Raw genomic sequence first — 13,552 nt, 5'->3', positions numbered from 1 at the left:
GATACAAAATCTTTACAAACTGAGTACTACAAGATTTCTGAAGTGCACCTGTCCTCACTGCATCAGGTTTGTCTTACTAAACAACTGCCTAACTATACAGTAAAAAATGGTTGCACTTATTTAGTTCTTTTTGGCTTAGTCTGGCCTTATTTCAAACAGATTTAATCTATCTATCTATCTATTCATCCATCAGTAGGTAGTTGTTGGTAGGCAGTCATTAACTAAGATTTATATTATCGGTACTAAAATACTTTGACCCAGGTAGTTTTTCTCTTTTTCTGCCTCACCCATACATGAATTGCTGGCATTCTGTCCTCAAACATACAATCTCTCCTTGTCACACTAAACATTTAACATTAAACTCACACAACTCATTCTTTATAACTCTAGATTTTTCTGTGGTAAGAGCTATGTGCAAGCCCTGACTTTTGGCAAAATGGTAAAAGCAATAGGTGGAAGTTGTAGGTACGAGCATTAGGCGGAAGTAGTAGGTTGGAACATCAGGTAGAAGTAGTTGGTAGGAAGATTAGGTGGAAGTGTTGGTAGGAACAGTATTTGATAGAAACACTGCACAAGAACTGCCCTTTGCCAGTGGCCTGTTAAGAGTGAGGCACTAAAGGCTAAAAAGCAGTGCTAGAGTTCAACAGTTATGGAGATTCTTTTACCATGGCCACAACCTTGAGGGAGTTCCTAAAGGGAATGGGTGTCAAAGATACAGATAGATACATAGATAGATAACAGGGTTTAAAGTAAAGAACATTACCACAACTAAAAATTCAAAGCATAAAATTTCAGTGCACATGTCTAGCCAGCAAGAGGGTCTGGCTTTGATTCCTGGGCAGAATAAAAATTCAAGTTGTCTTAGCAGTACCTAAATACCTCGTGCTAAAACAGTGAATAATCCCTGTGTGATAGAAGAGACCAAGCTATGAAATGAGGAGGTGGTAAGTACATCTCTTACCCTGGAAAAATGCAGAAGGGGGGTGACAACTGACCCATCTCCTGCCCTACCTTTGCTGACTTTCTAAGCTGGGAGAGTGCTAGTAATTCAGCTTTTTTCGACATACCTGTCCACGAGTTAAACAAATGGTCAGCCTGTTCCAAATTATCATAAAATGGAGCAGAAATATCACTTTTCTAATTGATGAAAAAAAAGAGGCTCGTACCTTTCTCTGTGAGAATAATTCCAAACCTGAACCTCAAAGGTCTATGAAAAACAAACTCTGCATTTCAGCAAAAACTTTCATATTGACAACATTACAAAATGGCAGACTTTAATTGGGATTCAATCTAAAAACCCTGATGAAAAACTTGAAAGAAATGCATTATTTTTTATTTATTATTATACTTTGTCGCTGTCTCCCGCGTTTGCGAGGTAGTGCAAGGAAACAGACGAAAGAAATGGCCCAACCCCCCCCCCCATACACATGTATTTACATACGTCCACACACGCAAATATACATACCTACACAGCTTTCCATGGTTTACCCCAGACGCTTCACATGCCTTGATTCAATCCACTGACAGCACGTCAACCCCGGTATACCACATCGCTCCAATTCACTCTATTCCTTGCCCTCCTTTCACCCTCCTGCATGTTCAGGCCCCGATCACACAAAATCTTTTTCACTCCATCTTTCCACCTCCAATTTGGTCTCCCTCTTCTCCTTGTTCCCTCCAACTCCGACACATATATCCTCTTGGTCAATCTTTCCTCACTCATCCTCTCCATGTGCCCAAACCACTTCAAAACACCCTCTTCTGCTCTCTCAACCACGCTCTTTTTATTTCCACACATCTCTCTTACCCTTACGTTACTCACTCGATCAAACCACCTCACACCACACATTGTCCTCAAACATCTCATTTCCAGCACATCCATCCTCCTGCGCACAACTCTATCCATAGCCCACGCCTCGCAACCATACAACATTGTTGGAACCACTATTCCTTCAAACATACCCATTTTTGCTTTCCGAGATAATGTTCTCGACTTCCACACATTCTTCAAGGCCCCCAGGATTTTCGCCCCCTCCCCCACCCTATGATCCACTTCCGCTTCCATGGTTCCATCCGCTGCCAGATCCACTCCCAGATATCTAAAACACTTCACTTCCTCCAGTTTTTCTCCATTCAAACTCACCTCCCAATTGACTTGACCCTCAACCCTACTGTACCTAATAACCTTGCTCTTATTCACATTTACTCTTAACTTTCTTCTTCCACACACTTTTCCAAACTCAGTCACCAGCTTCTGCAGTTTCTCACATGAATCAGCCACCAGCGCTGTATCATCAGCGAACAACAACTGACTCACTTCCCAAGCTCTCTCATCCCCAACAGACTTCATACTTGCCCCTCTTTCCAAAACTCTTGCATTTACCTCCCTAACAACCCCATCCATAAACAAATTAAACAACCATGGAGACATCACACACCCCTGCCGCAAACCTACATTCACTGAGAACCAATCACTTTCCTCTCTTCCTACACGTACACATGCCTTACATCCTCGATAAAAACTTTTCACTGCTTCTAACAACTTTCCTCCCACACCATATATTCTTAATACCTTCCACAGAGCATCTCTATCAACTCTATCATATGCCTTCTCCAGATCCATAAATGCTACATACAAATCCATTTGCTTTTCTAAGTATTTCTCACATACATTCTTCAAAGCAAACACCTGATCCACACATCCTCTACCACTTCTGAAACCACACTGCTCTTCCCCAATCTGATGCTCTGTACATGCCTTCACCCTCTCAATCAATACCCTCCCATATAATTTACCAGGAATACTCAACAAACTTATACCTCTGTAATTTGAGCACTCACTCTTATCCCCTTTGCCTTTGTACAATGGCACTATGCACGCATTCCGCCAATCCTCAGGCACCTCACCATGAGTCATACATACATTAAATAACCTTACCAACCAGTCAACAATACAGTCACCCCCTTTTTTAATAAATTCCACTGCAATACCATCCAAACCTGCTGCCTTGCCGGCTTTCATCTTCCGCAAAGCTTTCACTACCTCTTCTCTGTTTACCAAATCATTTTCCCTAACCCTCTCACTTTGCACACCACCTCGACCAAAACACCCTATATCTGCCACTCTATCATCAAACACATTCAACAAACCTTCAAAATACTCAATCCATCTCCTTCTCACATCACCACTACTTGTTATCACCTCCCCATTTGCGCCCTTCACTGAAGTTCCCATTTGCTCCCTTGTCTTACGCACTTTATTTACCTCCTTCCAGAACATCTTTTTATTCTCCCTAAAATTTAATGATACTCTCTCACCCCAACTCTCATTTGCCCTTTTTTTCACCTCTTGCACCTTTCTCTTGACCTCCTGTCTCTTTCTTTTATACATCTCCCACTCAATTGCATTTTTTCCCTGCAAAAATCGTCCAAATGCCTCTCTCTTCTCTTTCACTAATACTCTTACTTCTTCATCCCACCACTCACTACCCTTTCTAATCAACCCACCTCCCACTCTTCTCATGCCACAAGCATCTTTTGCGCAATCCATCACTGATTCCCTAAATACATCCCATTCCTCCCCCACTCCCCTTACTTCCATTGTTCTCACCTTTTTCCATTCTGTACTCAGTCTCTCCTGGTACTTCCTCACACAGGTCTCCTTCTCAAGCTCACTTACTCTCACCACCCTCTTCACCCCAACATTCACTCTTCTTTTCTGAAAACCCATACAAATCTTCACCTTAGCCTCCACAAGATAATGATCAGACATCCCTCCAGTTGCACCTCTCAGCACATTAACATCCAAAAGTCTCTCTTTCGCACGCCTGTCAATTAACACGTAATCCAATAACGCTCTCTGGCCATCTCTCCTACTTACATAAGTATACTTATGTATATCTCGCTTTTTAAACCAGGTATTCCCAATCATCAGTCCTTTTTCAGCACATAAATCTACAAGCTCTTCACCATTTCCATTTACAACACTGAACACCCCATGTATACCAATTATTCCCTCAACTGCCACATTACTCACCTTTGCATTCAAATCACCCATCACTATGACCCGGTCTCGTGCATCAAAACCACTAACACACTCATTCAGCTGCTTCCAAAACACTTGCCTCTCTTGATCTTTCTTCTCATGCCCAGGTGCATATGCACCAATAATCACCCACCTCTTTCCATCAACTTTCAGTTTTACCCATATTAATCGAGAATTTACTTTCTTACACTCTATCACATACTCCCACAACTCCTGTTTCAGGAGTATTGCTACTCCTTCCCTTGCTCTTGTCCTCTCACTAACCCCTGACTTTACTCCCCAGACATTCCCAAACCACTCTTCCCCTTTACCCTTGAGCTTCGTTTCACTCAGAGCCAAAACATCCAGGTTCCTTTCCTCAAACATACTACCTATCTCTCCTTTTTTCACATCTTGGTTACATCCACACACATTTAGGCACCCCACTCTGAGCCTTCGAGGAGGATGAGCACTCCCCGCGTGACTCCTTCTTCTGTTTCCCATTTTAGAAAGTAAATACAAGGAGGGGAGGAATTCTGGCCCCCCGCTCCCGTCCCCTCTAGTCGCTTTCTACGACACGCGAGGAATACGTGGGAAGTATTCTTTCACCCCTATCCCCAGGGATAATATACATATATATATACATATACACACACACACACATACACATACATACGCACATATACACACACACACACATACATATATATACATATGAGAAATATAAGAAACAATTTAGAAAACTGAAACTTCTAGCTTGAAATGAATGAAAAAAATGAATGTCACATAATGGTTCAACCTCTGGCTATGGAAAAAAGGAAATGTATAATTTATTTACAAACGTCAATAGCAGTTCTCATCAATTTAACCACTGTATCAATAAGCTTCAATGTCTAAGCTACATTTTTCTCCAATTTCACTATTTTCCTTCACATTGCATATTATATTTATTTATTATACTTTGTCGCTGTTGTCTCCCGCGTTAGTGAGGTAGCGCAAGGAAACAGACAAAAGAATGGCCCAACCCACCCACATACACATGTATATACATACTTGTCCACACACACAAAATATACATACCTATACATCTCAATGTATACATATATATACATACACAGACATATACATATATACACATGTACATAATTCATACTATCTGCCCTTATTCATTCCTGTCGCCACCCCGCCACACATGAAATAACAGCCCCCTCCCCCGCATGTGCATGAGGTAGTGCTAGGAAAAGATAACAAAGGCTACATTCGTTCACACTCAGTCTCTAGCTGTCATGTACAATGCACCGAAACCACAGCTCCCTTTCCACATCCAGGCCCCACACAACTTTCCATGGTTTACCCCAGACGCTTCACATGCCCTGCTTCAATCCACTGACAGTACGTCGACCCCGGTATACAACATCGTTCCAATTCACTCTATTCCTTGCACGCCTTTTACCCTCCTGCATGTTCAGGCCCCGATCACTCAATATCTTTTTCACTCCATCTTTCCACCTCCAATTTGGTCTCCCACTTCTCCTCGTTCCCTCTACCTCTGATACATATATCCTCTTTGTCAATCTTTCCTCACTCATTCTCTCCGTGTGACCAAACCATTTCAAAACACCCTCTTCTGCTCTCTCAACCACACTCTTTTTATTACCACACATCTCTCTCACCCTTTCATTACTAATTCGATCAAACCACCTCACACCACATATTGTCCTCAAACATGTAAATTGATAAAAAAAAAAAGGAGAGGTTGTATGGTATTTCTACCTTAAATGCAACAGCTTGAAGAGCTAATAAATAAGAGTGTCATTTCAGATACTCTGAAATATTTTTTTTTCTAGTTTGTCAACTCGAACCTAAAAAATAAGCATTCACAACCCTTCTTCAAGTATAAATGAAAAACCTAGGTGTAAAGCATTCAGCCTAGAAGATCATCAATCCTTCTGGTGGTACAATCTAATATTCTTATCATTCAATTTCACGGCCAGAGATTTGCTGGTCCATGGAAGATGTTAGATAGGTGGATAATTTACAGTTAGGTTTTCAAGTCAGGATATAGAAGCTTTCAATTCACAGGACTGCTAGCATGTGTACTTCAACCATTATCCTCGAAAGGACGGTAAAAAGGATGACATGGGAGAGAAAAAAGATGAGTAATTTCTGATGCCCTAACTTACTAAAACAAAAGAATAATGAAATCCAAAGTTTGTCGACTACAATCAACACAGCTAAACAACAACAAAAAATCATACTTGAAACACTGTTATCAAAAACCAAGTATTATCATATGTACCCTTCTCCTTCAAGAGGCTGTGTGGTAGATGATAACTGAGGTGCTGCTGTGCCCTGTGTTTGGGCTTTGAGGGCCGCTAAAGGCTCCCGTACACTAATGCTCGTATAGCCTCGTGAGTCCTGAGAGTCACCACTGAAGTTCTGCTGTGATGATATTTCTATGCCTGCCTGCAGTGTAGAATACAATCACAAAATAAGTAATACACTTGAAAAATTTAATCATTCAAAGAATATATGGTTGATGTAAGATTAGCAAGTCAATTTCTTCAAAATATCACAACAGCTGCTAATATTGTCACTTAAAAAGTCAAAGAGGACATCATAAGATGGTAGTTCTGTACCTAATACTTACCTCTTCAGTCTGCTTGCAGAAGAGGAATAAATGAATTAGCATACATATAATTATACAGCACAATTCACTCACCTTCATAAAAGATCTACATCTTAAACTTTTCTCCAAGTTACCACTGCTCACTCTATGCACTACATTCCCCTCCATATATTACAGCTTTACTATGTCAAGATTGAGACCATTCAATTTTCACTTAACAAATAACAAGTCTGCATAGTGTGTATTACACAGCCCATCTAAGCAAACTGAAGGTAGCACTATTTCCAGATCATCAAATGATATACTGCAGGACGATACTTACATGATGTAAAGGAGGTGTCATATATGGCATTTCTTCATTGGCTGGTGTTTGTCCTGATATTGCCAAAGCTGCCTGAATTTCACTAGATGGTGGTCGGTCTGAGACCGTTCCTATGCTATGTAAGGAAGTTGGTGAGGGTGCAGAACCAGACATCGATGATCGAGTATTGAGGTGTGGAGATCTTGGAGAAGAGGGGCCCTTTGCAGATGAGGATGAAGTGATTGAAGTTGTCATGAGCCCACTGTCTGGAGGAACAGTGCCTGTGGTTGACTCTTCTTCCAAGTCAAACCTCTTCTCTGGTACTGGAGGTGCAGGCTCATAACCCCCTTCAGAGTCCCATCTAGAACTGTCAAAGTTTGTCACTGAATAATTTCTTAGCTTTCTATATTGGTAAGCAGTAAATTCCTTTTATAATTTTGAAGTGCTAGGATTAGACTATTTCTCTTACACAACTTTGTAAAAGCATATTTTCATACATATTCTCAAAAAAATACCAGTAAAACTACAAATTGTTTCTGAAAAATGTTACACTTAGAATTGATTCTGACAAAATTAGTGAAGAAACTTATCCAGGTATTTTTTTAGGTAATAAAAGAAATGCCTATTCATGCCAAAGCAAAGTAACAGGCACCATGTATACCAAATTTGCAATCTTCCCTCATAATCACAAAATTATATGCACTTGAAAGGCAATATAAGCATTCTAACAAGCTCTATATCATTGAAAATCACCCTTCACTTTCCCTACTCGCACACATACCTTACTCACCATTACACTGCAAATAGCTGTAGCTTTCCAATTACTCAATATATTCAATGCACCTTCCACAAAGCCTCTCTGTCAACCTTTACAAAGTCCTTCTCCAGATCCATAGATGCCACATACAATTCACAATCTTTCTCCCAGTACTTCTCCCACAATGTTTTCAAACCAAACACCTGGTTCATACATCCTTTACCTATATGAAACAGTGATAAAAAAAGATACAGTGAATCACTACAATGATATGCATGAAATTCTACTGCAATAAAAGAGAATGGACACTGTTTTTCTAGACTATGCTAAAGCATCTAATAAAAAGTAAACAACAGAGTTTTATTAAGAGAAAGCGGCAAAACAAAACATGAGAGGTAAACAGAAAATGAACCTAAGAGCTTTCAAATACAAGAAAATACAGAATGGTGGCAAATGGAACCATGTCTGAAGATGCTAAAGAAGAGAATATTCTACTGGGAGTACCACAAGGAACAATACCAACTTTAATTATATTTGCAATATGTAATGACTTCAGATCTCTAAGATGAGGTAAGTTCAAGTATAGTAAGAGTGAGAAAACAACATGCTCAGATGACAACTAAGAACAATTAGAAAGACCTTAATATAATTGTAATTATCTTTAAATAGCCAGAATTGAACCTGATAAAACCTAATAAAGAAAAATCTGTACAAATAAGTCAAGGAACAATCAACAACATACCAACGACTCCTTACAATGGTATCACAAGAAACATTGATATCTACATATCTACAAACACTTTGATAAGTATGTATCACCAGGGCAACTAATGAATGGCATGACAATTGCAAAAGGAAAAACTATAAATGAAGTTTGAGAGTAAATAAGAATAAGAACAAGGTTATCAGGTTCAACAGGGTTGAGGGACTAGTTAGTTGCAATGTGAGATTGAATGGAGAAAAATTGAAGGAAGCGAAGTGTTCTAGATATCTGGGAGTGAATTTAGCATCAAAAGAAACCATGGAAGTGGAAATGCATCACAGGGTGGGGGAAGGGGTGAAGGTTCTGGGAGCAATGAAAAATGTGTGGAAAGAGAACATTATCTCGGAGTGCAAAAATGGGTATGTGTAAAGGAATAGTAGTTCCAACAATATTATATGGTTGTGAGGTATGGGCTATAGCTAGGGTTGTACGGAGGAAGATGGATGTGTTGGAAATGAAATGTTTGAGGACAATATGTGGTGTGAGGTAGTTTGATCGAGTAAGTAATGAATGGGTAAGAGAGATGTGTGGTAGTAAAAAGAATGAGGTTAAGAGAGCAGAAGAGGGTGTGTTGAAATGGTTTTGACATATGGAGAGAATGAGTGAGGATATGTTGACAAAGAGGATATATGTGTCAAAGGTGGAGGGAGCAAGGAAAAGTGGGAGACCAAAGTGGAGGTAGAAAGATGGAGTGAAAAAGATTTTGAGCAATTGGGGCCTGAACATACAGGAGGGTGAGAGGCACGAAAGGAACAGAGTGAATTGGAAAAATGTGCAAAGTGAGAGGATTAGGAAGAATGATTTGGTAAACAGAAAAGAGGTAGTAAAAGCTCTGCGGAAGATGAAAGCCGGCAAGGCAGATGGTTTGGATGGTATTGCAGTGGAATTTATTAAAAAAAGGGGGTGACTGTGTTGTTGACTGGTTGGTAAGGTTATTTAATGTATGTATGACTCATAGTGAGGTGCCTGAAGATTGGCAGAATGCTTGCATAGTGCCATTGTACAAAGGCAAAGAGGATAAAGGTGAGTGCTCAAATTACAGAGGTATAAGTTTGTTGAGTATTCCTGGGAAATTATATGGGAGGGTATTGATTGAGAGGGTGAAGGCATGTACAGAGCATCAGATTGGGGAAGAGCAGTGTGGTTTAAGAAGTGGTAGAGGATGTGTGGATCAGGTGTTTGCTTTGAAGAATGCATGTGAGAAATACTTAGAAAAACAAATGGATTTGTATGTAGCCTTTATGGATCTGGAGAAGGCATATGAGAGTTGATAGAGATGCTCTGTGGAAGGTATTAAGAATATAAGGTGTGGGAGGCAAGTTGTTAGAAGCAGTGAAAAGTTTTTATCAAGGATGTACGGCATGTGTACGTGTAGGAAGAGAGGAAAGTGATTGGTTCTCAGTGAATGTCGGTTTGCGACAGGGATGCGTGATGTCTCCATGGTTGTTTAATTTGTTTATGAATGGGGTTGTTAGGGAGGTGAATGCAAGAGTTTGGGAGAGAGAGGCAAGTGTGCAGTCTGTTATGGATGATAGAGCATGGGAAGTGAGTCAGTTGTTGTTCGCTGATGATACAGCGCTGGTGGCACATTCGGGTTAGAAACTGCAGAAACTGGTGACTGAGTTTGGTAAAGTGTGTGAAAGAAGAATGCTGAGAGTAAGTGTAAATAAGAGCAAGGTTATTAGGTACAGTAGGGTTGAGGGACAAGTTAATTGGGAGGTACATTTGAATGGAGAAAAACTGGAGGAAGTGAAGTGTTTTAGATATCTGGGAGTGGATTTGGCAGCAGATGGAACCATGGAAGCGGAAGTAAGTCATAGGGTGGGGAGGGGGCGAAAGTTCTGGGAGCGTTGAAAAATGTGTGGAAGGTGAGAACATTGTCTCGGAAAGCAAAAATGGGTATGTTTGAAGGAATAGTGGTTCCAACAACGTTATATGGTTGCAAGGCGTGGGCTATAGATACAGTTGTGCGGAGGAGGGTGGATGTGTTGGAAATAAGGTGTTTGAGGACAATATGTGGTGTGAGGTGGTTTGATCAAGTAAGTAATGAAAGGGTAAGAGAGATGTGTGATAATAAAAAGAGTGTGGTTGAGAGAGCAGAAGAGGGTGTTTTGAAATGGTTTGGTCACATGGGGAGTGAGGAAAGACTGACAAAGAGGATATATGTGTCAGAGGTGGAGGGAACGAGGAAAAGTGGGAGACTACATTGGAGGTGGAAAGATGGAGTGAAAAAGATATTGAGTGATCGGGGCCTGAACATGCAGGAGGGTGAAAGGCGTGCAAGGAATAGAGTGAATTGGAATGGGGTTTTTAGAAAAGGTAGGGGATGTGTGGATCAGATTTTTGCAGTGAAAATGACTGTGGAAAAGTACCTAGCAAAAGGTAAGAAACTGAATGCAGCTTATGTAGGTCTGGAGATATGAGTTGAGTAGAATGGTGTATGGGATGTGTTAAGGATACATGAAGTAGTGTGATAACTGCTGAATGGTGTGAAAGACTTCTACAGAGGAGCAAATGCATGCATTAGAGCAGATGGAAAGTTGAGCAAAAGTTTCAGTATACATGTGAGCGTGAGGTAGGATTATGTGATATCACCATGGCTTTACAGTGGCTTTTCAGTATGCATATGGATGGAATGGTAAAAGGGATGAAAGTAAAACTTAGGAAAGGGGATGTAGAGATCGAGTGTGGTGGTGAGGTATGGTGGCTTGTCACAAGGTTGTAAGTTTCATGATGTGTGTAGCTTTGCCGACTAAAGGTAAATGCAAGTAAAAGTACATAACGGTATTTGAAGAGAAACACAATGAAAGTAAAGATTCAGCAAAGCCCTATAAAGTGAGAGAAGAAAGTGTACTAAACTGTGTTATTAATATGGGGGAGAAAGACTAGAAGAATTGACAGAATTTAAGTATAGGAGCAATCTTGGGTAAGTTTAGTTATACAGGGGAGAGAATAGTACAGAATAGAAGAATCACTATGTCACTCAATAGAATAATGAGGGGTAAAGGTGCAAGTATGGAAGTATGCAGCCAAAACATGGACATAAAATGAGTCACAGAGATCAAGAATCCAGGCAGTGGAAATGAGTTATTTGAGAGGAGCAAGCAGGATGACTAAATAAAATGAAGAAAGAAATCAAGGTGTGTACAAAAAATCATGTATGGCAGGGAATGATAAGGGAACAAATTGTGGAGACAGGGTGGATGAAACACAACACTTTGAGATGGTTTGAAAATAAGGAAAGAATGTAAGACAGAGTTTACAAAGAAAGTGTATGATAGTACAATTAGGAGGTTGGTGTGAGAGGAGGTCCACCTATAACATGTGGAAATATAGTGGAAGAATACTGGAGGGAGAGATATGGTGGAAGAATGTGTGGAATGGTGTATGCAAAGGAGGCACGCAAGGACAGGGATCAGTGGAGACTTTTTTGTAATGGCCATCCCCTTGATGGGAGTACCCAGAAGGAACAGAAGTCAGAGATACAGACAGACGGACACATAACAACTATTTTATCATCTAGCACACACAAGTGCACAAAGACAGGCAAACAGATATGCTATGTACACAAGGCAGCAACACTTGATATAATTACAAAGCATAAAATGCTATGTGGTATTCTGCCTCACCTACAAGTGGATTGTCGGCATTCTATCTAAAAATATACAATATTTCCTTCTCACAAATAACATCTGACAACCCTTAACTTGCACCAATAATTCTTCATAACTCAAAATTTTCCTGTTGTAAGTGCTATGTGCTAACCCTGCCTTTTTGCAAAATGGTAGGAGCAATAGATAAAATTAGTAGGTAAAAATGTCAGACAGAAGCATCAGGCAGAAATAGCAGATAGCAGCAATAGGTAGAAGTAGTAGCTTGGAACAATCAACAAGAACATTACTTAGACACACTAGATACAAACAGTTTGTAGGAAAAAACTGCACTTGAGTTGTCTCTACCAATGGCCTGTTAAGAGTGAGGTACTAAAGGGTAAGAAATGGCACTTGACTTCAACAGTTATGGAGACTTTCACTGAGGCCTCCCTTGATGGAGTTCCCAAGGGGAATAGATATCCATAGGGAATGGATATCCATTCCCAGGGATACCCAACCCAAAGGAAACAACATCGCTACCCCCTGCTTCAGTGAGGTAGCACCAGAAAAACAGACAAAAAAGGCCACATTCATTCACACTCAGCCTCTAGCAGTCAAGCATAATGCACCAAACTCACAGCTCCCTACCTACATCAAGTCCCAACAGACCTTTCAATGATTTAACCCTGGTGCTTCACATGCCCTAGTTCAGTCCAGTGACAACACATCGACCCTGGTATACCACAGTTCCAATTCACTCTATTCCTTGCATGCCTCTCACCCTCCTGTATATTCAGGCCCCAATCATTAAAAATCTTTTTCACACCATCCTTCCACTTTCAATTTAGTCTCCCACTTCTTGTTCCCTCCAACTCTAACAAATATATCCTCTTGGTTAATCTTTCATCACTCATTCTCTCCATATATCCAAACCATTTCAACACACCCTCTTCTGCTCTCTCAACCACATTCTTTTTATTTCCACACATCTCTCATACCCTTTCATTACTTACTCGATCAAACCACATCACACCACATGCTGTCCTCAAACATTTCATTTTCAACACATCCACCCTCCTCCATACACCCTATCTATAGCCCATGCCTTGCAACCATATAACATTGTTGGAAATACAATTCCTTCAAACACAACCATTTTTGCTCTCTGAGATAACGTTCTCTCCTACAAATTCTTCATCGCTTCCAGAATCTTTGCCCCCTCCCCAAGCCACTCACTTCTGCTTCCATGGTTCAACATATACATACACGTACACAGACTAAACTATCATATGGACTCACATTTAGCTTGGAAAATAAGTTAACAAAAACTACAGGCTATTTCATTTCCAACTTTAGTAGCATGATGTTATAGACTTGACAGGTGTCATGAACATGTCAGGTATGGCATATACAGAGCAGGTGGATGAGCTAGAGAAGTGATAACAATTGTCAGATTTTCAAGTCTTAACCAGCAGAGATTATGTC

General features: G+C 40.4%; 1 protein-coding gene across 4 annotated transcripts in view; it reads right to left on the bottom strand.

Moving 5' to 3' along the window:
• LOC139750297 (uncharacterized) overlaps positions 1 to 13,552 on the bottom strand; it is a 180,363-nt gene that overhangs the window by 130,425 nt on the left and 36,386 nt on the right. For 2 of the 4 annotated variants that reach the window (XM_071664932.1, XM_071664923.1), the window contains exons 7-8: positions 6,976 to 7,321; positions 6,324 to 6,490 (exon numbers count right to left, since the gene is read on the bottom strand). In XM_071664932.1, coding sequence (XP_071521033.1) covers positions 6,324 to 6,490; positions 6,976 to 7,321 — 513 coding nt within the window. The remainder of the gene's footprint in view (positions 1 to 6,323; positions 6,491 to 6,975; positions 7,322 to 13,552) is intronic. The other 2 variants (XM_071664951.1, XM_071664943.1) reach the window with 1 other exon arrangement.

The sequence above is a fragment of the Panulirus ornatus genome, chromosome 1, assembly GCF_036320965.1.
Source record: "Panulirus ornatus isolate Po-2019 chromosome 1, ASM3632096v1, whole genome shotgun sequence".
NCBI lineage: Eukaryota > Metazoa > Arthropoda > Malacostraca > Decapoda > Palinuridae > Panulirus > Panulirus ornatus.
This window is presented reverse-complemented; position numbering and strand designations above follow the sequence as displayed.